A 26,993-nucleotide genomic window follows, 5' to 3' on the forward strand; every position below is an offset into this window, starting at 1 on the left:
TCAAATGACTGAATCGCCTCAAGCGATTCAACCAGCTCAAATGACTAAATTGCCTTAAAACGACCCAAGCAGCTCAAATGACTGAATTGCCTCAAACGACTTAACCAGCTAAAATGACTGAATTGCCTCAATTTATCCAAGCAGCTCAAATGACTGAATTGCCCCAAATGATCCAACCAGCTCAAATGCCACAATTGCCTCAAATGATCCAACCAGCTCCAGTGACTGAATTGCCTCAAATGACCCAAGCAGCTCAAATGACTGAATTGCCTCAAATGACCCAACCAGCTCAAATGACTGAATTGCCTCAAATGACCCAACTGGCTTAAATGACTGAATTGCCTAAAAATAACTCGACCAGCTCAAATGACTGAATTGCCTCAAATGATCCAACCAGCTCAAATGCTACAATTGCCTCAAATGACCCAACTGACTCAAATGCCTGAATTGCCTCAAATGACCCAACCAGCCCAAATGTCTGAATTGCCTCAAAAGACTCAACCAGCACAAATGACTAAATTGCCTCAAATGACCCAAGCTGCTCAAATGACTAAATTGCCTCAAATGATCCAGCTGCCTCAAATACCTCAGTTGCCTGAAATGACCCAACTGGCTCGAATGACTGAATTGCCTCAAATGACTCAACCAGCTAAAATGACTGAATTACCTCAAATAATCCAAGCGGCTCAAATGACTGAATTGCCTCAAATGATTCAACCAGCTAAAATGACTGAATTGCCTCAATTTATCCAAGCAGCTCAAATGACTGAATTGCCCCAAATGATCCAACCAGCTCAAATGCCACAATTGCCTCAAATGATCCAACCAGCTCCAGTGACTGAATTGCCTCAAATGACCCAAGCAGCTCAAATGACTGAATTGCCTCAAATGACCCAACCAGCTCAAATGACTGAATTGCCTCAAATGACCCAACTGGCTTAAATGACTGAATTGCCTAAAAATAACTCGACCAGCTCAAATGACTGAATTGCCTCAAATGATCCAACCAGCTCAAATGCTACAATTGCCTCAAATGACCCAACTGACTCAAATGCCTGAATTGCCTCAAATGACCCAACCAGTGTTGGAAACTGTACGTTACATTTATTAATCTTAAACATAAGTGATTTCGTTTATCTATTACATAACCAAACCGCATGTATGCAGCACGTGTCTTATCGCCCCATATATGGTGCTGTTCCACGTGCTTACAAGGAGACGTGATGTGTTTTTTTGTGAGAGTTGTGAGAGAGAATTAATTGGAGTGTAATAGCAAAATCGAACCAAGAAATAAATCGTGAGTACGCTAGCTTTTGCACGTTTTCGACACAGTGGCGACCCTGCCAGGACAGCGTTGGAAATCATGGAGACACAGATTGCCGAACTTGAGGGCAAATTGAAGACGTTGAATTTTCGCTTGAAGAAGACAGGAGATGTCTTAAAGAAAGACGACCGAACAGCCTTTGAGAGACACAAAGTTTCGGTTGAAGCCCTAGTGACTACGGTAGTGAAGTTAAAGGATTCCATTGAGGAACAAAAGTTTACGAACGGCGAAGACGACGAAGCGGTACAAGAATGGGCCGACGAAATCGAGCTAGTCATTAACGAAGGAGACGCCTGTATACGCGAACTGGAAGAACGAATTGAGCAAATCGATCGCAATCTGAAACACGCAACCGTGCTCTATGAGCACAAGAGAGAAGTCGAACTAGAGAAAGAGAAAATGATGCAACAACAAGAAGCTATTAATCGAGCACATGCGGAGGAATTGGAATTTGAGAAGAAGAAGTTGGAGCTCAAACAAGCTCAAGCGGAACCGCCGGAAAATATGCACGGCCAAATGGCTAGCAACGTGGTGAGAATGCCCAAGCTCGTGATCACAAAATTTGACGGACGCCGCAAGATTGGCTGCGTTTTTGGGGACAGTTCCAAAGTCAAATTGATGATTCCAGTGCCCCTGAAGTCACAAAGTTCTCTTACTTGAAAGAATTAGTGAATATGAAGGTGCGAAATCTCATCGACGGTCTTCCGTTTACGCCTGAAGGTTACCAAAAAGCTAAAGATTTACTCACAAGAAGATATGGGAAAGCGAGTGAAGTCGTGGGAACCTACGTTAGGAATATTTTGGAACTACCCACCACGCGCGAGAGAAACGTAAAGAAGATACATGAATTTTACGAAGTACTACTGTTCAATGTAGAGTCGTTGCGAACATTGAACAGCTTATCCAAATTGGACGCCGCGGTTCGATTTACATTCGACAAACTTGAGGTAATAAAGAACGAACTTGCTATGATAGATGAGAAATGGTGTGAATGGACTTTTGTAGCATTCTTAGAGGCGTTGGAAAAGTGGACGACTAATAATCCCATTTCAGACGAACCGAAATCAAAGAGTTCAAATTTCCGTCGAGATCAATCCAGAGCTTTTCTTGCCAAACAACAAGAAACCGGAAACCAGTCGAGGGCGAGCCCAGGGGCGTGTCTTTATTGTTGTAGCGAACAACATAAAGCAATTAACTGTGAAAATGTCCAAAGCATTGAAGAAAGGAAGAAAATACTTGTCGATAAGCGCTTGTGCTTCAATTGCACCGGAGCCAAACACCGGGCCAACGATTGTAAGAGCAGAAATACTTGTAAAATTTGCGATGGAAAACACCACACTTCGATATGTGACAGGAAGGAGAGACGAGAACCAGGTATGACTGCAAATTTAATTGACGATTCCAGTGTTATTCATCCCGTAGTAGTCATAAACATGGGTGGATATAAATTCAGAGCTCTTTTGGACAGTGGCGCTAGCCATTCGTATGTTTCGTCAACTGCGATTGAGTTACTTAAAGCTAAAGTGAAGAGTACGAGTTTGCGTCAAATCGCCATGCTTACAGGCGTTGAAACCAGAACTATGCAAGTATACGAAGTTGTCATGCATTCCGTAACTGGAGATTTCTCACTAAACGTGAATGTCACGAAAATCGAAAAAAGGGAACTGTTGACCTTAGACAACCCAAAGTATTCCGACCTCGTAAAAAATCACCCTCACCTGAGAGGTGTTAAGATGGACGATAGTGATACCAAGGCCCGCTTACCTGTGCACGTGATTATCGGCGCTAATGACTTTGCCAAGATACGGACGAGTGATCGTTTACGGGTCGGACGTAAAGGAGATCCAGTAGCAGAGCGTACACGTTTCGGGTGGACTATAATGTCCCCCGGAACAGATCTAGGCAACGCGTACCTTGCCGTGAATTCTACGGTGGATCACAACCGACTCAGTCTTGTTCAGTACCAGGAACCGATCGACAATATCAAACTTCATGCATTTGGTGATGCAAGTATTCACGGTGTGTGTGCTGCTGTTTATGCTGTGGTTACACAGGCGTCAGGCGTGACGCAGGGTCTGATTGCCGCCAAATCCCGCCTTGCCAAGAAAAGTCTGACGATTCCTCGTTTGGAGCTCGTAGCAGGCCATAATGGCAGTCAACTTGTCTACGAATGTGCGGGTTGCGCTAGAAGGCTTCAGTATGACGGAGGATATACAGTGCTGGCTCGACAGCACTGTAGCCCTACACTGGCTGAACGATGACGGAGAGTACCGCCAATTCGTGGCTAATCTGGTTAAAAAGATCCAGAGCCACCCGAACACGCAGTGGAGACATGTACCGACATCCGAAAACCCTGCTGACCTGGGGAGCAGAGGTGGCAGTGTGAATGAAGCACAGCTATGGTGGAAAGGTCCACCGTGGTTATCCGACCGATCCCAGTGGCCTGCTATTGTGACAAAGGCGACGGATGACAGCAACGTAGAAAAGAAGGTTCAACGAGAACTTTTTGCGCTCGGTGTTGAAGCAAACAATGACTTTGACACTGTTCTCGAGAAGTTCGGCTTGCGTAAAGCCATGAGAATTTGTGCATGGATCTTGCGGTTCAATCACAATTCTCGTCACCCTTCCAAGAGAATCATAGGACCTCTTACGACGGAAGAAATTCAGCAACAAGAAATGTCCTGGATTAAGCGAGCGCAGAGCCAAGGGGCAAAGACGGTCAAGTTTGCCAGTGACCAGGAACAACTGAATCTACAACTAAACACCGATGGTGTATTGGAATGCCGAGGACGCATTCAGGGTGAGTATCCGATTTACTTACCAGATTCTAATTCTTTCACAGTGGAAACAGTGAAGCAAGCGCACGGGGTAACTCTCCATGGGGGAGTCAGCATGACTATGGCTAAAGTACGAGAAAGATTCTGGGTGCCAAGGCTTCGACGGCTTGCTAAGAGAGTAGTGAAGCACTGTTTTGGATGCAAGAGGTTCCAAGCTCAGCCCCTTCATGACCCACCGCCAGGTGATCTACCGAAGTCACGTACAGAAGGGAGCACACCATTTGACGTCATCGGGGTGGACTTCGCAGGAGCAGTCAAGTATAGTGGCAAGAGCAAACCAGAGAAGAAAGCCTACGTTGTACTCTACTCCTGTTGTCTTACCCGCGGAATCTTCCTGGAAGTACTTCCCAGCCTAGAAACAAGCGAATTTATCAAGAGCTTTAAACGTCTGATCGCTAGGAGAGATCGACCATCCCTTGTCTACTCGGACAACGGTTCTACCTTCACAGCTGCGGCAAAGTGGCTGACGAAAGTGAAGGAGGATGAGAAGTTCCATTCATTTTTGAGTGACCAATCCATTACTTGGCGCTTTAACGTGAGTAGAGCACCATGGTGGGGAGGACACTTCGAAAGACTTATTGGCTTATTTAAGTCTTCATTCTACAAGTCTGTGGGTCAGGGTCTGCTAGACTGGGACGAGCTCTGCGAAGTAGTCCTTGACATCGAAGTGTCGCTTAACCATCGACCTCTTAGTTACGTGGAGGATGACCCGCAGTTCCCTACACTAACACCCAACTCCTTCCTGTTTCTGAATGCTAACATTTTACCTGAGTTCGAGCCACATCGGCTCGAAGACCGTGACTTGAGGAAACGTGCGAAATTCTTGAAAGCTACCAAAGATACAATGTGGCGTCGCTGGACCACAGAATACCTTAGAGCTTTGAGAGAGAGGCATAAACTTAAACACAACACCAAACCTAACAGCTTGTCCGTAGGAGATGTTGTTATCATTAAGTATGAAGAGCGAAACCGAAATCAGTGGCCCATGGGGGTAGTAGAAGAATTATTCAGTGGTCGTGATGGTGTTGTTAGGGCAGCGAAATTAAGAGCAGGCAGAGGATTCATGGAACGCCCAATCCAACATCTCTATCCATTGGAGTTGTCCTGCGATCGAAACCCTCTGCCTTGTAATGACCCACCTTTGAACCCAATTGCATTGGAGTTCCGACCGCGACGAGATGCAGCTGTGGCAGCACGTCAGCGAATACAGGACATTGTCGAGCAAGACACTTGAATGTGTTTACTAAAGAAACTTTATTTTTATGCTTATTTCTTGTTGTGTTATGGACTCTGTTCCACTTACATATGCCTTGTTCCCAAGTCAGATGGGGGAGGGTGTTGGAAACTGTACGTTACATTTATTAATCTTAAACATAAGTGATTTCGTTTATCTATTACATAACCAAACCGCATGTATGCAGCACGTGTCTTATCGCCCCATATATGGTGCTGTTCCACGTGCTTACAAGGAGACGTGATGTGTTTTTTTGTGAGAGTTGTGAGAGAGAATTAATTGGAGTGTAATAGCAAAATCGAACCAAGAAATAAATCGTGAGTACGCTAGCTTTTGCACGTTTTCGACACCAGCCCCAATGTCTGAATTGCCTCAAAAGACTCAACCAGCACAAATGACTAAATTGCCTCAGATGACCCAAGCTGCTCAAATGACTGAATTGCCTCAAATGATCCAGCTGCCTCAAATACATCAGTTGCCTGAAATGACCCAACTGGCTCAAATGACTGAATTGCCTCAAATGACTCAACCAGCTAAAATGACTGAATTACCTCAAATAATCCAAGCGGCTCAAATGACTGAATTGCCTCAAATGATTCAACCAGCTTAAATGACTGAATTGCCCCAAATGACCCAACCAGCTCAAATGCCACAATTGTCTCAAATGATCCAACCAGCTCCAGTGACTGAATTGCCTCAAATGACCCAACCAGCTCAAATTACTGAATTGCCTCAAAGATCCAGCCAGCTCAAATGACCGAATTGCCTCAAATGACCCAACTAGCTCATATGCCACAATTGCCTCAAATGACCCAATTGGCTCTAATGACTGAATCGTCTCAAGTGACTCAACCAGCTCAAATGACTAAATTGCCTCAAATGACCCAAGCAGCTCAAATGACTGAATTGCCTCAAATGACTTAACCAGCTAAAGTGACTGAATTGCCTCAAATGATCCAGGCAGCTCAAATGACTGAATTGCCCCAAATGATCCAACCAGCTCAAATGCCACAATTGCCTCAAATGATCCAACCAGCTCCAGTGACTGAATTGCCTCAAATGACCCAACCAGCTCAAATGACTGAATTGCCTCAAATTACTCAACCAGCTCAAATGTCTGAATTGCCTCAAATGATCCAGCCAGCTCAAATGACCGAATTGCCTCAAATGATCCAACTAGCTCAAATGCCACAACTGCCTCAAATGACCCAATTGGCTCAAATGACTGAATCGCCTCAAGTGACTCAACCAGCTCAAATGACAAAATTCCCTAAAATGACCCAAGCAGCTCAAATGACTGAATTGCCTTAAATGACTCAACCAGCTAAAATGGCCGAATTGCCTCAAATGATCCAAGCAGCTCAAATCACTGAATTGCCCCAGATGATCCAACCAGCTCAAATACCACAATTGCCTCAAATGACCCAACTGGCTCAAATGACTGAATTGCCTGAAGTGACCCAACTGGCTCAAATGACTGAATTGCCTCAAGTGACCCAACCAGCTCAAATGTCTGAATTGCCTCAAATGACTCAACCAGCTCAAATAACTAAATTGCCTCAAATGACCCAAGCAGCTCAAGTGACTGAATTGCCTTAAACTACCCAACCAGCTCAAATGATTGAATTGCCTTAAATGACCCGATCAGTCAATAATAGCCAACTGCCTTAAATGAACCAACTGGTTCAGATGACTGGATTGCCTCAAATAACTCAACCAGTTCTAGTGACCCAACTGCCTCTAATGACCCAATCAGCCAATTAAAGCCAACTGCCTCAAATGATCCAACTGGCCCAAATGACAGAATTGCCTCAAAGGACCAAATTGGTTCCAGTGACCTAACTGTTTCAGATGACCCAATAATTCCAAATAACATTTACTTTCTGAAACAGCAGAACCTAACATGTGGCCATCAGCGAAAATGACCCAATCAGTGCAAGTGACCCAACTGCCTGAAATGATCCAATCCACTCAAATGACTCAATAAGCTTAATTAAACTACAAAAAGCTACAGGAAAACAATGCAAGCTGTTCACAAGTGTTTCCATAGAGCAGGGAAACAAGAGACGAACAGCACATCTTCATTTCTTAATCACGGTCGTTAGTAATTCTGTGAGAACAGTATCGTTCGCGTACTCGGGAAAAGTAGAGAAAAACTTTCGGTTGAACAAGCCATACATTAGCGTTTCCATGGAGCAGGAAAAAAATCGACAAAGATCATGTTTTCATGCTATTAGTAATTATCTGGGAATACGCTTGGAAAATGCAGCAATCGCGCGCTCGGGAAAACTGTAGAAAAACGTTCTGGAAAACAAGCTATCAGTGGCGTTTTCGTGGAGTAGGAAAACAATCGACGATTTTCTTGTTTTTTTGGCATTTACCGTTTGCAATTCTGCAGGAAAACGCTCGACAAATGCAACGTTCGCACGCTTGGGAAAATTATAGAATAACGTTCAGGAAAACAAGCTAGACACTAGCGTTTTCGTGGAGCAGGAAAACAATCGACAAACATCATGTTTTCATGGCATTTACCACTGGTAATTCTGCGAGGAAAACGCTCGGAAAATGCAGCGATCGCACGCTCGGGAAAACTTGAGTAAAATGTTCAGGAAAACAAGCTATACAATAGCGTTTTCGTGGAGCAGGAAAACAATCGACAAACATCATGTTTTCATGGCATTCACCGTTAGTTATTCTGTGGGAAAACGCTTGGAAAATGCCTTGTTTGCGCGCACGGGAAAACTATAGAAAAACGTTCAGGTGAACAGGCTATTCATTGGTATTTTCCTGGTGCTGGATAACTTGCGATGAACTTCGTGTTTTTCCCAAGTTTTACTGAGGGTGAACAATGAATTTGCCGCACGTTTTCCGATATCGGAAAACGTCAGTTTAATGTTGAATTTCTCAGTCATTCACCATTTCGGAAAATTAACAATGAACGCATGTTTTTTTGCCGTGTACAGTCCCTATTCTTCTCTAGCCATTTTTAGACCTGCTCCCAGACTGCAGAGATCCAAAGGGGATTAAACAACTGCCTATCACATGTAAAAGAAATGTGTGGGGTTTTTCGTCGGAAGCGCTTGAAGAGAAACTGTCCGTATTTAGCGAGAGTCGGTATTGTAAGGTTCCACTGTTTTGGTTTTCTTGCCTACGTAAAGGGTGAAGACTAGACCATCAGTTACAACCGGTCACTGTGAAATCTTACCTCAACGAGTCCGAATCTCTCGAGTCCTACCCGAAATTGGGTTTCTGCTTCCCCCAGATTAGTCAAATCATCTTTTTTGAAGATTCGCTGAAGCTGGTCTTCAGCAAGGAAAGTAGGACCACCTTGCAACAAACTGAAACCTGCAATAAAAAGGTAAATTGAAATTCTTGTGTGCTCAAGTGAAAATGACATAGGTGTCTCAGTAGGCTTTGCATATTTACCAAAAAAGAGGCCAGCTCCATAATAATGTTTCTTGTCTAGTGCTTCTTTTTTCTCAAAAATGATGTAGCCTTCTCTTTCTTCCTTGAAGAGCTTGTCACGTATTTCGCGCATCACCATGCCCAAAAATTCCCGCCTTGGACCACCATAATCTTGAGTGCCCTCGCCGGTGAAGATCACCTCTAAAGGTACACTGAAATCAATCGCTGGCGGATCATCCCTCAATATCTCTTCCATAGCATCATCGAAGAGGCGGTAACGAGAGACAAATAACTCCGTGGTCTTTCCCTCACACAGTTCAGAGTCGTTTTGAAGGTCAAGCATTCGCCCTCGCTGTAACCTTCGCCTGAACTCCGCTAAGACTGTAACAGGCTCGTCACAAGTAGCCCTGAAATAAATTTGAAATGATCAAAGAGGCGCAACGCCCGTGAACTTTGAATAATTCCCAAAAGTATGCCGGTAACACCTGCATTAAACCGGTCTACTAACGAGCAGTCGGCCCGATTGTATTTAGCTTCTTACACTAATAGTTGAGTGCCAAAGTCAAAGTAGTAAAATCAACCAACGGATCTCTGCACATAAAAGGTTGTGCTTAGCACATTGTATCATTGGACGGACGCCTAATTTCCCCCTTCCTTCCCTTAAAACGATATCATAGCAAAAGTTCATACACACTAACACCAACTACACTGTAGGGTACGGAAAAGACAATCAAGCAGAATGTACCAAGCATAACTCTATCAATTTGTACTTACATAGCTTTAAATGTTTCCTCTAAAGCATTTCTCATATGCTCCTCGTACGGGACAGGTTCCCTAGGTAGATAGCGAGGAACAACTATTTGAGGGGGCTTTTAGCGGAATGGTAGAAGTTTTCATGTAATGTTCATGATGTTACAATCAACTGTCAATTAGTGTATGACGGCAACAGCAGAGTAGAATGGATGTACACACGGTTAGTGCAAAGAAAGCGACACAGGATTGGCGTTTCATTCCCTTAGACGCACTTGAGAAACTTTTCAGCGCCACCTAAATAATCTGTAATTTTAACATGGCTAAGAAACTCACTCTTCATTGGCGGCTGCTTCGTCATGACTTATTGAAGCCTGATCAGTACCACGAGGAGGCTGTTCAACAACTTTTAGGTTACAGCGTAAGTAAACAATCATATCAACTGGAAGAAAGCTCCTCCGGTAAGCTACCGCAAAGTTTGTGTTTGTGTCTTTTACAATTCAAGCTAGTACTCGCTTTTTCAATCGTTCTAAGAATGTACATTTCTAATGGTTTTGTGAGTGCGGTAAAGGGCATTTTCGTGACTCGTGATCAGCCCTTGTTTTCTCAGTGAAATATGAAACTTTTTGTCGAAAAGCGTGATTTTGTAAAATTATTTTCTGTGAAACGGCAAATGAATGTTTGATTTGCTGTAAATCGTGAGTTTAAGGTTACTTCCTACCTTCAGAGACCTAGAAAATCGATTTTTATTTTGTTTGACAAAACTGAATACAAACATTCCATCAAATGTTTTCATGGAAAAAATATCTGATATATTTAAAAGCACCCGAGCTATGTAGAAAAACGTATTTTCAAATAAAAGTTAATAAATCAGGAAAGTGTCATTATCTCGGACCTGGGTGAGTTCCCTGGGGGAATTTTCGCGGCAACCGCTCATGTTGAGGCTCGATTTTCATGTTATTTCCCTATTTTGTTTACATCGCGCACTTTCCAAAATTCACACGTGGAAGCTCTTTGTTTATGGAAAAATCTTTGCTCATGGAAAAATCAACAGCGGAAGAAAGTCCTTGGGAGAAAAAAAGGAAAAAGGCAGGCCCAAAGAAGAAAGAAAGAGTACCACTCTTTCAAGTAAAGAACAAAATTCTTTTGTGAAAGCGATTAGTACTAACGGAGCTTCGCGCTGGCGCCCAGATTCGAACAAAGAGAACGCCACCTAACCAACATTTGCCATACATGATGTTAAAAACGAAGTTTCCTTTTTTTTATGCAAGTACTAGTCTTGATACAAAAACATTAAAAATCGCCTCGAATCGTAATTTTGAAAGCTGTATGTCGATTCGTTGTCTTGCTCCTCAGCTTTGCAGTTTTTTAATTTTTGCAGCGGGTTTTTCCTTTGCCTTTGACAACTTTGCTCATTATTGTGTCGTCCTCCACAACGCTCCACTGAGCAATCGAGATAAAAAAAAGAAAAAAAAAGTCTGCAATGGGTTACTTTTACCGCGAAATCTTGATCCATAGTAATTGACGCCAGGAGGTTCCGTTGTCCTATTGGTTTGCGGTTTCCTGGGGCCAGATAATCTCCTGGCGTGGCGCTAGTTGTTTGCGAACCTTTATGAGCTAAAATCTGGCATTTGATTTTAGGAGGAATACCACTATTTTGAGCGAATTTATAGGGTACACAGATTTGACCGATTTTCGTCACATTTCGCTGAAACATCCCAGGAATAATGACAAACGAAGGTGTGTCGGGAAATTTTGATATTTGAAACATTTGTCCTGTGGCGTCCATTTACGCAACACGATTCGCATATTTCTACCTACTCCAACTAAAGATGCCGATATTAACACAACCAATCAGAATATCGAAAAAGCCTGACACACTTTTGTTAATTGATGCCTTGTGAATGAGACTGTGCAGCCATTTTGCTCATGATACAGCATCCGATACCCGATCACGCCTTACCGGCTCTTGACACTGCCTCAAAGGAAAGTCGATTAAATTATATTTTTATCGTAATCTGCAGTTATTAAGCTTTCTTCTGATAGATATAGTTTGCTAGGATTTTAGTGAAACCAGCGCGTGAACGAATTTTTCCCGAAGGACACCCGCGAAGGTGGGAAGTAATTTTAAGTATGTCTTAGATATATTTTCTACACATTTTCCCTTTACCACCCTCTTTTATGTCTGAAAGTTTTCTTACTAATTTTATGGCAGACCTGCCTCATCAAGGAGGGTATGTATGTGCTCAAAACCAACTCGGAAAAAAGGTTCCTTCGGCAAACACCACATGTTTGATTGAAGAATGTCAAAATATAACGGATATCAGTTTCCTTACCATGGCGTCCAGGGCACACACAAAATCCAACTTCTCACGTACTCCTGCAATGTTCAAAGAGCCGTTGAAGTTAAACTCCCTTTGAAAAGTGCGAGTCAGAAAAGAAAAGAAATGAAAGCTCGGCAATCGACATTTAATGCACATCATAACACTACTTAATACTATTAAAATTCAGGCTCACCAACGCGTGCAAACTGTGGTAAACCGGGAGGCCGGTAAACCGTGGTAGAATCCAGTCTTGCTATTTTAATTAACACTATCATGAACGAAAACGAATAAATGCAATATCGGCAGGGAAAAAAAGAGGAGAAACTTACCGAATTGGCTCTGCTTTACGGCAAGGCGAAGTGAAGACTCTTCCACACAGCGACTACACTATGTAATGGTTTCGCGCCAGTCTTCACATTCGATGACGTCATGCCCCCAGCAGATCGCTGTTCCATTTGCGGTTTGTATTTTTGGTGGTTTCGGCGAGATGCCTTGGCGGCCGTCACCACCAAAAATACAAGGATGTCGTATAGATCAGCAAAGATGGCTTAAGGATCAGTTGCAGGATAGCATAGCTAATAAAGGAATGGCATGGCCTTCACGTCACGCCACGACGATTCGCCACAACATCGAAATATTTCAAGTAATACTAAGCAATTTAATGTTCAGATAGAGCGTCTGATGTTTTGCAAAGCTATTCGACCTAACGCTTCACTATTTGTGTCTACGCTGTACCATTCTACATTACGCTGAGCCATTTCACGCAACGCTACACCATTTGTGTGTACGCTGTACCATTCGACATTATGCTAAGCCACTTCACGCAACGCTACATTGTTTGTGTGTACGCTGTACCATTCGACATTATGCTAAGCCACTTCACGCAACGCTACACTGTTTGTATGTACGCTGCACTGTTCGACATTACGCTAAGCCATTTCACGCAACGCTACACTGTTTGTATGTACGCTGTACCATTCGACATTACTCTGAGCCATTTCACACAACGTTACACTGTTTTTATGTACGCTGTACCATTCGACATTACGCTGAGCCATTTCCCGCAGCGCTACACCATATGTGTGTACGCTGTACCATTCAACATTACGCTAAGCCATTTGACGCAACGCTACACCGTTTGTACATAGGCTGTGCTACTCGACGTTACCCTGAGCCGTTTAACGCAACGCTACACCATTTGAGTACTGTATTGCGAATGAGTGCTAAGCTATTCGTAATTGAGCTAGTCCATTTCACAATCTCATGTTCCAACTCAACATGGGCTACTAGACCGTTTCTCATTTGGCTAAACTATTCATGTTTATGGCGTTCTGTTTCACTAAGGAAAACTAGACTGTCTATAATTTAGCTATGCCATTCCTTTACTAACTATACTATCCTACAACTGATCCTAAAGCCATCTTTGTATTTGCTGATCTATTTGACATCCTTGTATTTTTGGTGGTGACGGCCGCCCATACACGAGAGGTCTTGACAGGACAGGGAAAAATGAGACACACACATACTGAACGCATAGTGAAGGAAATTTTCTTATTAAAGATGCAGGCGATTTGTCGGCCTGGAAACTTGACAAATTTTTTAGGAAAAGTTGACCAATAGAGCTTTAATTCGACGGGTGAGTGAAAAGAAATGACCTGAGGCGAAATTTAGCAAAAAGTTATTGTATAGCGAATACGACCAAAAATACAAGGAAAAATGAAATCTGAAATGTAATAAATTAACTATAGAGGAAAATCAGTTAAGTAAGACAGGATAATTCCTGAAGTATCTTTAATAATATCAAAGTCATTCCAAATCTTACAGAAATTTGACAATCTGTCAGAAAGCCATCCATGGTTTTATTGTTCAGTGACTGAGAAATGTGTTCTTCCAAGGTCTTTTTGCTTCGTGTGTCACTGGCATTCATTTCAATGTACGTAAAACCCAGCTCTTCACAAATCAGGGTACATGTAGCTGTTGTTGTTTTTCCAACTCCTGGGGAACCGGACAGAAGAGCTGCCATAAAGGACGACCCATCTTGGTCTTTGTTGTAAAAGAAAGCTGTGCAAAATAAAAAGGTTTAAAACTGTGATTCCACTACTAACATACTAACTACATGTATAAGTGACTGTCGAGTAAAATAAATTCATAAAAGTTCATAAGTTACAGCTGTTTAAAAAATTGTATCTCTGAATGTGGGAATTAAGAAACAATCTGGATTCAATGTGAAAGGTATTTAGCCAACAGCTAGACGACATTTGCATTACAACTCAATTTAAGGTCTTATGTAAAATATCTTTTGATTAAGGTGAGGTTCATCCACTGAACTTACTCCAAACAGCTCACTAGTACTTCTTACTGTCTGCCATAAAATTCTTATGATTTGGATAATTTGGTATTGGATCAACTAATTATCCCCAGATTGATATTTTTCTATATTCTCACAACTTGTCTGATTGATATTGTATTGATATTGTAAGGAGAAATCCTGTCTTGGTCACTCATGTGAGATAAAGGGTTAGAGGTAAAGTCAGCACAAGAGCCACAGGTCTAACCTTGCCTTTGCTTATGTTAATTTCAGTAGCATCAGGTGACTAGGAGAATTGGTTCTTCCCCCCTCCCTCCTAGAAAGGTCCTCCTATCTGGTTACAACCCAAACTTTTTCATCTGCTTTCTATGACAGTTTGCCTGAACCGTTTGCATGCTTGCCTGAAGAGAAGTTACATGTACATGTATTTGAGGGAAAAGCATCTTGACAATCAATGTGTACTCACATTTAGAGGCTGGTTTCTTTCTGTTCTTTTCCCAGTCTCTCAACCCAGTTCATCAGCTTTCTCATGTTGCTCTCATCACCCTGCTGACCAATAATCTGCTTCACTACCCAAGGCTGATATTTGTCTACCCATAACAGACTTGGTTCTCCTGCACAAAAAAAAGATTACCTTTACTGTCAAAATCTTATGTAGATTAAAAAAATAAAGCAATAAAAAACAAGAAAACTGTACTTTCTTGTAACTCAATTTAAGTAACACAAACAAGTCTACAGGTAGAAGTACAGTAAAATGATCCAAGAGATGAACCTAAAGGTGGAATTTAGAGTTGTGGTAAAACTGACGTGTGGGTGACTGGACGGAGGAGAACAAGGAGAATAAGTGACAGATAGAAAGACAGTAATTGGAAGAATGAACATACACAAAAGAGCAGACAGACAGACGGACAGACAGACAGACAGACTGAGTGACACTGTAAATTAAGTATATGGAAGAAGGGAAATGAGGATTAACAAATTATGGGATCAGTTGCACAAAAAAAACAACTACAAAAACAACAACAACAAAGAAACCACAGGTTTCTTGCCAAGTAATGTTTAGCTATTCAAGGAAGGAAATAAAACCTTAAACCAGTTAAAGGGTCTCTTAACAAAGAAACATTTAACAAACTCCACAGTCTAAGTTTATGCTCATAGGAAAAAAAAAAAGAAAAAAAAAGAAACTCTTTTAGAGGCCAACAACAAAAAGAAAATGATAAATTTCCATCATGGTAAATTTCTCAGTTCTTGTTAGTTTTCTATACAGACTTAAAAAAAGTCAATAAATTGTGTTAATTTATGCAAATTTGTGGAAAGTTTCCCAAGTGTTTTTGCTAGAAGCTGCACCCGGATTTGTTACAAAAATTTAGGGAAAAGGTGCAGCTAATACTATGTTTACGTTCACAGTTCTTTTTTCTTCCTCTTTTGAGCTGTGCATTACAATGTACCTTGGAAAGTTTACTCTTCCCAGGATCTTGTCCCACGACAACTTGACTCTTTTTCTTGCTCACTGATTGGGTAACTTTTCCACCATATCTTTGAATCAAATCAGCTGCCTCCTCTCTCTCAATACTTTCCAAGATTCCCGTAATAAGAAACGTCAGTCCATCCAAACAGTTTTCTGCTTCCTAAAAATTATATTATTACGTGCATGCATAATTCAAGATGAGCAGACAAATAATTAATTCTTCCCTTGAAGGCCTCTTAATACTGTCCACACTGAAAAGTTATAAATGGTGAAAAATGAAAAAAACTCTGTAGATACACTATGAACATTTGGAATCAATGTCAGCATCTGCGCACCCACCCCTCCCCCTAACCCAACAACTATCAACTTCTTACAAGTAAGGGTTAATGTTGTATTAGGGGAGGGGTAGGTAGGCAGTTTCTCAGATACTGACATTGAACCAACATTTGAACAACAACTGAGAGTAAAAGGATAAAATACATTTTTTTTGTTTAACCCTTTAACTCCCATGAGTGACCAAGACAGAACTTCTCCTTACAATATCAATATAATATCATGCAGACAAGTGATAAGAATAAATAATCAAGCAGGGGATTATTAGTTGATCCAAGACCAAATTCTCCAAACTAACATTACAAGAATTGTATGACAGACAGTAAGGAGAATTACTATTGACATCTCAGAAGTAAAAGGGTTAATCAAAGCACGCATTTCACAATTTTTTCGTGTAAACTGTATCTACAGATTTTCCAAATAAGCCTTAATTCTAATAATCTTCATTTTCCTTTGTCTTGCATCTCTCATTAAAATTTGAAAGGATGGAAAACAAACCATAAAGAGCTTTGAGAGATAATAATAATTTAACTACCAGAAGAAATTAACATGTAACTTCTCCTGAGAATATCCATAGATTATCCAGCAAACATATAATGAGGATACTAAAACTTATCAAGTGCATGTAGTTGTTATAATGATCTAACAACAAACTCTCATTATTTATTTACAGAAAGCAGCTAGAGGGGAGAATCAACAATCAGATCTTGGTCTTTGAAACCTACCTGAGGGATTTCCTTTGAACCAAGTGCCCTTAAGGACCATCTCTTGCCATAAAACCATGGTAGCCAGATTTTTTCTTTTCCGATGAGGGTGGAACTTCAATTACTTCCTCTGATTTTGACACCTTGGTGTTCCTTGGGTTGGAGTTTCCTTACTAACATCTTTTTTTCCTTTTTCAGAGTACCAGTTTTCTTTGGACTTGGTTTTGAGTCTTTAAATGGAGTTTCTGGATGTGTGGCAGCTTTGGCAGCCAGATTGCTGGCAGGAGTTGGGTACTTCCTGAAATGTCCATGGATAAAATTTGAAGTGAATAAAAGTTACATGTATATCAAATATTCTAACAGCAAAGAGTTGTCCTCACAAGGCAAGAGTTGTCCCAAATAGGAATGTTGATAATTAAAGACACTGCTGCTTTGAAAAATGGAGACAAAGTGGTAACATCTCCTGGATTGTCAAAGTTAAAATCACCAAGAATGTACCTAAAAGTTTTGTCACTATTGTTACTGCTTTTGTATAAATTCTAGGTAAAGTAATGGTAGTATTTTGAGTAGTGTTAGTATTGTAAGTAATGTTTTGTTGCAAGTATTGTTAGTAATGTGTCATAGTAGGACAGGTTTACATACAGTACCTTACACATGCAATCATATCAGATCCAATCCATTCTAGTATCAGGGTAGCTGGTTCAATTAAGTATTAATAGTAATGATTAATTTTGCAACAATAAAGTATGGTAATCAAAAGGCTTACAAACCTTTTTCTTCTCAGGGGAAGGCTTTTAACCTCATACTTTGATTCTGAGAAGTCTTCCTTTCTTTTCTTTGATGGTTGCTGTTGTATGATGGTTGACATTCCCATTTTCTCTTCCTTCTTTTTCTCTCCCATTTTTATACTCTTCTTTTCTATTCACTTTGGGTCAGATGTCTGTGGGAAATGAAAACAAAGAAAATGATTGATGGTTCAACAGGGAATTAAGGGATGATCATTTTGTAGGCTTAAAGCTCTGGATCAAGCTGAAAATTTGCACTCTTAAGAGTGATCAATTTTCTAATTTCTCGCAATAATACCAATTCACAGTCAACTGAGCAGCAATGTGATGAGAACTCTTTTTAACCTAAAACTGTAAATCTTATAAAAATTAAAAATATACTTGTAAAAAAAGATGAATCAAAATTCCCATAAAGATAAAGTCTCCACATCACCTTTCATGTAAAAAGTATGGCGTAGCCTCAATAAGTCGACATAATTTCCTTACCTGAGTCCAAACTGATTGGTCTTCTATTTTTCTTAGCTTTTGAACTCTCCTCCTTCTTTACTGATGTGGCTTTTCTGAAAGTGCATGAAAGAGAACCAGGTTCTGAATACAACCTGACATCAGTATGCATATTCTTCATACTGTTCTCTATGCATTTTCTAAGGTGCTGACAAGGAGAATTTGTTTAATAATCAAGAGCTTGTATAGTTGGTGACCATTTCCCCGATTCTTGATTCAGGGGTGATACTAGGGTCCAACGGTTTAACCCTCCTAAGATCTGATTGCTATTTCTCCCCTCTAGCTGCTACACATTTCCTTCTAAATTAGTTATGAGAGCTTGGTGCTAGATCAAGATAGTGGCTTCTACCTGATAAGTTTAAATATTTTCATTACCTGTTTACTGAATAATGTGTAGATATTATAGGGAGAGGTTTCATGTTAATCACTTCTGAGAGTTAAAGGATTAACTACAACTGTATGGAAGGGAACAAAATTCAAGAAACAAATCACATACCTGATTTTTGGAGGAAGAGGATCTTCATCAGAAACTAAAATAGATGTAAAATTAATTTAGAAATAGGGTCAGGACATCATTGTGATGTTGTACAGATAATTATGTGAATCTTTTTACACCCTGTTTCCGTAATAATGCAAATTGCAGTGGGAATTGACAAGAAAACTGTATAGCACAACTACCTAGCTTACATGTACATTGAAACCATTAAAACCAATACAGAGGTATAACAGTTTGTGTAGAGTCTCAACATCTGTTCCTTTCAAAACTGTTGGTGTTCACCCTAAAACATAACCTGAGTAAATAATGTTTTTTCCTTTCTTCTTCTTCTTCTGATTTACTTTTGGTTTTTGTTTTCAGGCAATGTCATCATCTTCACTGCTTGATAAACTCTGACCAGCAAATTAACAATTACATATTTTTATTCACACAGATGTGAGATAAATTCACTTCTTTGGACCTAACAATAAAACTGGATAAGATCAAGGGGGGGTGTTGTTCCTTGGAGCACAGCTTCCTTACAAGACTTTATCTTCCAGCTCAGAAAATCAAGAGAAGACACCAGGTGTAGAAACCAATCTCCCTCCTTAAGCCCCAGTCCACGCAACTCTCCATATAAGTTTGACTTTTACGCGGATCATGCAAATAAAACAGGTGTGAGCTTGAGTTAAAAGGTAATTGCAAGTACACTGTTATGCCAGCCATATTCCAAAATCATCAGGTAAATTGCTCTTTCGTCTAGTGACCCATGTTTCATATATTATTAGTGTTGTCTTTGTTATACATATTTCATGTTACAGTACTGCTGAACTTGTATTTCCTGTGTTATTTCCAATCTTGTAATTAGTCATTCTGTTCTTGATGTATTATGTTTGTAATACTTTACTAAGAAATCACTAGCAATGGCATGTAAATAGAAGAGTTCAGTCCAGTCATCAGGAAATTAAACTTATCTAAAATTTATTGCTGGCACATTGGTTACACCAGGCTTGTGGAAAAAAAAGTTTGAGTAAGGTGAAGTTTCAATGTTTCTTTATCAATCACTTTTCAAGTTAATCAAAAATTTCATTTTCCCTTCAGTCTTATTAAATTAAAGATTAACTAGTACTTGTCAAAATTTGCAGAAGTGAAAGCTGCAGTTTGAACAAATTTGTAGGGAATGCTTAAGTCCTGGATATTTCGAACTTAAGGGAAATTTAGGTAGCAGTGTATCACATCATGCTGTTTAACCCTTAAACTCCCAGATGTAATTAACATGATGTAACTTCTTCCTAAAATATCTAAACAATATTCAACAAAAGGGTAATGAAAAAAGTTATCTTGACCTAACAAAAAATTCCTATAACAAATGCACAAGGAAACGTCTTTAAACTAGTGGGGAGAATTAGCAAACAGATCTTGGGTCAGTTAAGAAATGAGACAAAATTGCTTCACTTAATGACCTTGTTTAAGATAAAAGAGGCAAAACACTGTAACTTATCAGCCTCACTCAGCTACCCTGACATACTCAGACAAACTATTGAAAATTACACCTACAAAGTTAGTTAACACACAGTACCACACCATTTCCCACATTCCAGCCCAGAAAGATACCTTGGGTTAGATATATGTAGTGGAATGAAACTCTTGGTTAAATCATGTCGTAAAATTACATACCATGTGCTAAATAAAAGATTCATGACAAAGGAAATTTTACCATGTATGGCAATACATACCAATTTTGGCGAAATTCTACCGCTGAGAACTAAAACGACTAACAAACCATTTTAGTTTAGTGATGTGTTCACATCACTCTCCGACATTTCGCGCCATCTTTGAAAAGTTCCTGTAATTCAGTCAGCGGTCACCAACCTAGCTAGCTTCCAGACTCCTGTAATTTCTCTTCCGCTAATTTTCCGAGAAAAACAATAGGTCATAAGATAACCATAATCTAATTCTAATTTACGGAACCAAATGAAAGGAGCTGTCAGGCGAGAGAGGTTGAACCACGTGCAGTTGCCCCAATAGATTGCTTTGAAAATGGCAAATAGATCCGCGGAGAACACTTCTCAGGGGTACGTACTCTGTTGTGGATGTCGATATTTCCATGAATGACTGCGCCCTGGATTCGCGCCGGCTCGTTCTGCGATTTGGTTCTTTCGTTGCGCTGTCGTCTCCTCGAGGTATATCGTTTGTTTATTAAAAAATATTCAAATTCGCAGCATGAAATTTGCAAAACGTTATTTGAAGTTTTATACACTGATATTCAAAAACAATTTCATGTAATATACAATGACCCTATAGAAAAAAAAAACTGCGATAAAAGTTCTACAGATTGGACTTGAATGGAATTAGTGAGGTCGTGCACGTTTTCCCAAACTTAAAATTACACTGATTTCTAAATTGTGTTTGCTTGAGTGGTAGCAGATGATGGAGTTTATGCGCAGAATTGGATACAACTGAGTCAAAGAGTTAACGTTTGTAACACTCTTCTTTGCGTCTGTCTTTCAAATATCTGATTTCATAAAATGTATTTAGTCTCTATTGAAAAACCAGAATCGACCATATCTCCGGAAGTTTTAGGGCTTACTGTGATTTGATAAACGAAACGAAACGAACTGAAAATATGAACATCTCCGTGGGGTTCTTAGCTAATCAAATCCTCTTCTGTATTTAAAGGAAGGACTGCGCCATTTAGCCATAAATTGTAGATCTATAATTACAACCAAAAAAAAAAAAAAAAAAAATCCGTGAGGCTGCAGCATCGATGTTCGTAGTCGACGAATGATTCGATTGCGTGACATGACACCTTCCCTGAAAAATATCGCGTGACTAGAGTTGTTTTGCAGCATGTTTCTGATTGGAAAGTAATAACGATAAAAAGAGTTTTCGTTGAGGTTTCAGTAATAATAATGGTTGTTGTGTTATCATTTGTATGAGTTCTGGACTGAACTGACCGATTCATCCATAAGGGGGGCATTGGGATTTTCGATATTTTTTTAGGATCGGTTTTTGTGCCATGGAATTTTGGTTTTTCAGATTGTGTGTTCATTACGGCTTGCGGATTTTCCGTTCTTTAGCATATGTTTTTCGGTTTCGTCATAAATACTTGTCTTATGGGTTTCGGATTTGGTTTCCAAAGTGGTTTTCGGATTTTCCCATTTGGATTCCGGTTTCTCTTCGATCCAAGCGGCCACTGATCTCGAATAGCCGCGAAACCTCTGTGTGTTCCACTTGTCAACACTGTATCGGATCCATCAGGGTTTTGAGAACTGGGATGTGAACACTTATAGATTTTGACCGTTTTGCATGAGGTTTTCGATTTTGATAGAAATTTTTTTGCGGTTTTGTGGTTGTGGATAATTTTTTCGACGGCTTAGAGGTTTCTAATGGACCCTCTCATCCTTCTGTACAGTGGATTTCCACACGGATTCTTGTTTTGCAAATTGAAAATCTCTCTCTCTAAAATTACAAATCTTCATTTTCGTTCTGTTCCGTGTCTTAAATTACAGTAGGCCTCGTTTAGTTATTTCCTCTGAAATTGTATGTGGATCTTTTTATACAGATTTTCATTCTCAAAATTATCAATTTAGGTGCCTCACAATTATCAAAGAGAGTCTGTTTGATCTTGGCTGTCTTCTTCCAGCTCTAAATGAAATACTGAAGTAACCTTTATCAGACAATGATGACAAAATTGTTTACATATCATAATAATTTGATTTAGCACCCTTCTTCCAAAAAGCAACCCCCTTCCCCCCTGTTTTATGTTGGAAAGTTAGACAGGTGATGATGTTTTGCTAAAAATTCACTTGTAATTTCATGCTTGCACAATTGATCATTATTATTACATGTATTATTATTATTTTTAAGCTTGTCATTATTTTTATACTGGCCTTTGTCAAGCAAAGGGTCAAATCTGGACTTCAAAACTGCATTGGATTTCCTGGTTCGCTGAAGTGAGAACAGAATTGATTAATAGAGCAAAAAGATCAAGGCTTATATTGAAGGTCAGCAACATATAGTCTGATCATTGTGTACTTTTAAGTAGTTGTACCTAAGTCTAAGTGACACCCAGCTACATGTACTTTTTTTCAAAAAAGTTGCTACTTGTAATAAAGGCAAGGGGATGTGCTGCTGGTTTGGGTGGCATTTTCATGACTCACTTAGCTATAATGGGGTTACATTTTCAATAGAGTTACAAGAGTGGGGACTAACTGGAAAATTTTCGTACATCAAAATAAGGATTTACAAACAGGAAGATTCAAACTAGATTTAAATGTACCAGAATATTAATGCACTGAAAATGAAAAGTAAAGTGTTCTAAATTTACATAAACAAATGTGTCGCTTCATTTTAGGATCATGACCTACTTAAAAGACTTAGTTTTAGCTAGATAGATGCATCTATAAACAGAAATTGACTAAGTTGGGATCACAAGTATTACATTTCTGGTAAAGTGACTCACTTAGCAGATGGGGTGTACAGTTGGCCACAGAATAGACTATAATAGGGCAGGTATTCCAAGAGGCCAGCAGCACATGGGTAGATGGGATCACAAAAGTAACACTTTCCACTTCATTGACCAAAAAACTCCCCTACCCCTAATCTACCAGGAAATTGTGCCATTTCAGTCAAAATATAAACACAGTGCAATAATATGAGGCATTCCCTTATTGAATGGGTCTAATGGGAGTGTATTTTTAAGTGAGTTTAATTTGGGTGCCCATGTTTTACTAATGTTTGTGTGGTTTCCTTTCAGACAATTTGATTCTTTTAAGTGGTTTTGGCAACAGATTCACCATGGCTGTTATGTTTGGAGCCACTTCCAGCACATGCCTGAATACGTTTTTACAACTAAAAAATGGAATTTCTCAGATGCCTGATCCAGCTGGATGGGTGCAGGGTAAGTGGTCATACCATAGCAGCCTAATTTTGAATAAATTGAGTGTTTGTTTGTTTTGTTTGTTTTGTTTTGTTTTTTCTCTCACTGTTAAAATCATTTTAAAGAGTATAGTAGCTATAGGTTAACTCAGTTTCCATGGGTCAGTATTATTTTATGAACAAATTTTAATATAGTTATTAAATGGAATTTAACATACAGTTTAAATGACTAAGAGCAAATACATGCATGGTCAGTAGCGTTTTCAGACATTTGGTTTATGTCTTAGCCAGCTGTTAGCATCCGTGCAGTATTTGTTGCATTCTGCATAGTTTGCATCAGCACTGCTGTGGATGTTAGGGCCCTGGGGCTGTCCTCATCCAGCAGTATACCTTATCAGTGTATGTGTTGGTTTATCGTGTGCTCGTGTTGTGTTTGCTGTTCTGTAGTGTGGGATTCTTGTCCTTGAGGATAGCAGTTCTCGGTGTTTCCTCCCCTCAACCCCAACTGCAGGGTTTGTTTTGCAGGGTTTATTTCAGCAAGCTGCCACTTTAGCATTGGGTAGGCCAGTTGGGTGTTCTAGCATCTTGGGGTGTGACTGTAGTTGCAGCTCCTGGGCCCCTTGGGCACCTAGCCTCCATTTGTGATGAGGGTGTGAACTTGATATAAAGTTATTTATTTGGAATATTTAGACAGGCTGGCTCAGTTCGGCTTTTAAAAGCAGGTGTAAATGTGGGCCCTATAAATGATAAGAAGGCCACACTGGGGGCAACATTTGTTACTCTTTGTTGAAGTCTGTGAGTTGTTTTACTCTTTAACTCTCAAGATCTGATTATTGATTAATTCTCCCCTCTAGCTGCTGCACAATTGCATATTCATCAGTTATGAGAACTTTTCTGTTGGATCAAGAAAACATCTTCTACCTGAGAAGTTTGAGTATTCTCATCACCTGTTCGCTGGATAATGTAAGGATATTATAGAGAGAAGTTACCTGTTAATCATTTCTGGGAGTTAGGGGGTTAATTTACCCTGCTTATAACCAGTACTGAGAAGATGTAGGAGAGTATGGGGCCTATGGTTTATCATCCTTAGCTGAGAAGACTAGAACATCTAACCATTTGCAGATGTATCAAAGGCAGCATGTTCTTGTCAGTTATTTTAAGACCTGAGTGTTGTTGTGGTAAGGGGCTTGAACCCTCAGCTACCAACATAGCCATAACACCTTCGCAATGTAAAAAGAAATCACAAGGACTCATCCAAAGCAGTCGCTAGATACTTTAATCTGCATAATCATTCTTGGCAGCATATGCCACTTTGTGGCCTTTCCCTACATCTAGGCAGTTCGGGCTGCATAACTCCAGAACAAAAATTATCTTTCAAATAGGCACTCTTAAGCCACATGGTATCAACGAATGCTTTTCATTCAGCTAATATATATTCTTGTTTTCCTCTCACCATATTCCCACCAATAACATAGCTCCATTTTCTGCATATAAATACACACACAACCCACAATTCCTCCAATTGCTCCGATGAAGGGCTATTGCGCTCAAAACGTCAGCTTTTAAACCCTTTACTCTGGCCAATTTACATTATCAACTCAGTCAAAAATACTAAATTACACTGTTATACTCTCCCACTGATGCAGCACCACAGTTTCTTTAGAAATTTACCCCCTTTACCTGCACAGCAGTCCAGCACTCAACACGAGTAAGCAGAAAAAAAATTCCTCTGTTTTAATTAGTTTTTCAGATTATTGTCACTGTTCTTGTATACGGGATCCTGTTCTACCCATTTTTTCCTGTCTTACAACTGACAACAGACTGGCTGGGTCCTTGCTGGGTTTTCTTTATGTTACAATCAGGTGAGGTAGCTATACTTTGTTTATGAATACCAATTTGATCAGACTGTGAGTTTGTTTTTGAACTAGCAAATACAGTACCAATGAAAATTTATAGTTAAGAGTCTAGAGAATATGGATATTGGTGTTAACCCTTTAATTCCCATGAGTGACTAAGAGAGAATTCCTCGTAATAGTGTAGTCTGATCGTCCGGGTGAGTGTAGTCCTGAGGAGGACTGATGTCGGTAACTGACGTTTCGACAACCTGAGCAGAAGTCATCTTTAGAGCCAAGGAATAGTTGTTGTCAGTCGAATATTCCTAGTCCGGTTTGTGTAAACTGATCGGTCGGTTTTGCCGCGATGTTATTAACTGTAAGACTCAAGTGGCGTAGGTCGGTCGTGATTGGTCAGTCTCGACCGTTAGTAAAGTTCGGTTCGTTTGTAATGTTAATGTCGTGGATGAGTCGTTTAAATGGTGCTGGTAGTGGTTGACGCCTGTTGAGGGGAGTCTGTTCCAAGTTAGTAAACCAGATTTCCAGAGTCAGGCGTTGATAGTAGTTGATGCTGTAGGTTAGGCATTGCGCAGAGTCCCAGTCAATAGTGTGGTTCGGAAGTCGGTGATGTTCAGCAACGTGAAATTTCCATTCTTACAAAAAATCTTGAAAGTTTTTCACATATTTTAGCCTTCTTGATCAATCATCTTGTATCAAGAGCTGAAAAATGTAGGTTTATTTGGTCAAGTGACCGCCTAGAACAAGAATTGCGTGACAGGTGTAGTTGAGAGAAACTTGTCACAGTCGCAGATTTTAAAAGGCATCCAAGACAAAAATACGGTAGTGCCCAAAGTTTTTTTGATGATTTTCAGAGATAAAATTATGAATTATGAAGGGGTATCAAGATTAGTGTTGTAGCTTTCTGGCAAGGGGAGATATTTGACCTCAAAGTTGTCAAATATTTGGATGAATTGAAAAGTCTAAAACCACAGTCGTTTATTTGCCTCTGTTGATTGACAAGCCGTCTATCAAATTGACTGACAATTGTGGCGGAGATTATCTAAGGATGTAAAAGTATGTGTGCAAACTCTCAGAGTAATTGGTTGAATACCATCGCAGTGAGAGCTTCATACATTTTACCTATTTTGAAGCGATTTCCTCGATGAAAACTAAGAAAAACCGTGGGGGTGGTTTATCTCCCTCAGGAAAAATCCAAAACAGAAACCAGTTCGTCTTTTTGAGTTTTGGGGTAGACCCTTTAAACTGGCAAAGTTTCATTGAAATCGGTGAGATGGCATGTAGCACGACTGCCTGGTGCTCTCGTGGACACGCTCTTAAAGGGATTGAACAAAACGGATCCAAATGTGATTATTTATCTAACTGTTCCCTCAGGCTTTAGGCGGGCGCTTGACTGTTTGTTTTTCCCTCGGTGTTTTTATAATCCCCTAATTCTTAAACGACTGTGAATATATGAAAGTCATATACACCCCTTAACTCTTCTTCTCTTTTTGGAAAACAAGGAAGACTAACTTCTATGTAGTTATTAAGTCATCAAAAAAAAAAAAAATGAAAAGAAATCAGCGGAGTACACCAATGCATGTGTGAAGTAAAACGAGTGACTCAGGCATCGCACCGCTCGGAATGATCCTAAATGATTGAGCCATTTTTTTCGCGCTGTTTGTTCTCTTTACGTGGCCCCACGTAAGAGTAAGTTCGCCCTCAGAGTAAATTAGCGCAAAAAAGGATTCATCTGATCTCAGGCAACTTGCTGATTAAGCACCGCTATTTATAACCCCCTACTGCCGCAGTTCGCACTCGAAAAAAAAAAC

General features: G+C 40.0%; 2 protein-coding genes, 1 long non-coding RNA gene and 1 pseudogene across 4 annotated transcripts; 2 read left to right on the forward strand and 2 right to left on the reverse strand.

The window, feature by feature from the left end:
- The first annotated feature begins 3,472 nt into the window (after positions 1-3,472).
- Positions 3,473-5,395, forward strand: LOC149051487 (uncharacterized). The gene has a single exon (XM_089214337.1). The coding sequence runs from the start codon at positions 3,473-3,475 to the stop codon at positions 5,393-5,395; it is 1,923 nt and encodes a 640-aa protein (XP_089070463.1).
- A 2,972-nt stretch (positions 5,396-8,367) lies between these two features.
- On the reverse strand, positions 8,368-14,713 carry LOC149051488 (uncharacterized; annotated as a pseudogene). Its single transcript, XR_016180396.1, has 6 exons — positions 14,649-14,713; positions 13,697-13,935; positions 11,887-11,930; positions 9,575-9,634; positions 8,822-9,207; positions 8,368-8,740 (listed from the first exon to the last, which is right to left on the reverse strand). The product of XR_016180396.1 is annotated as an uncharacterized LOC149051488 (transcript).
- On the reverse strand, positions 14,650-20,191 carry LOC149051489 (uncharacterized). Its single transcript, XM_089186285.1, has 6 exons — positions 18,473-20,191; positions 17,959-18,032; positions 17,458-17,627; positions 16,709-16,985; positions 15,631-15,810; positions 14,650-14,796 (listed from the first exon to the last, which is right to left on the reverse strand). Exons 3-4 carry the CDS (start codon positions 17,586-17,588, stop codon positions 16,805-16,807), a joined length of 312 nt encoding a protein of 103 aa, XP_089042411.1. The 5' UTR covers positions 17,589-17,627; positions 17,959-18,032; positions 18,473-20,191; the 3' UTR covers positions 14,650-14,796; positions 15,631-15,810; positions 16,709-16,804.
- A 994-nt stretch (positions 20,192-21,185) lies between these two features.
- On the forward strand, positions 21,186-26,741 carry LOC149051490 (uncharacterized). The gene is made up of 4 exons (XR_016180986.1): positions 21,186-22,458; positions 23,211-23,354; positions 24,187-24,295; positions 25,075-26,741. It is a non-coding gene; the product is annotated as an uncharacterized LOC149051490 (long non-coding RNA).
- Positions 26,742-26,993: the final 252 nt, after the last annotated feature.

Source organism: Pocillopora damicornis, chromosome 1, assembly GCF_964200805.1.
Source record: "Pocillopora damicornis chromosome 1, jaPocDami1.2, whole genome shotgun sequence".
Taxonomy (NCBI): domain Eukaryota; kingdom Metazoa; phylum Cnidaria; class Anthozoa; order Scleractinia; family Pocilloporidae; genus Pocillopora; species Pocillopora damicornis.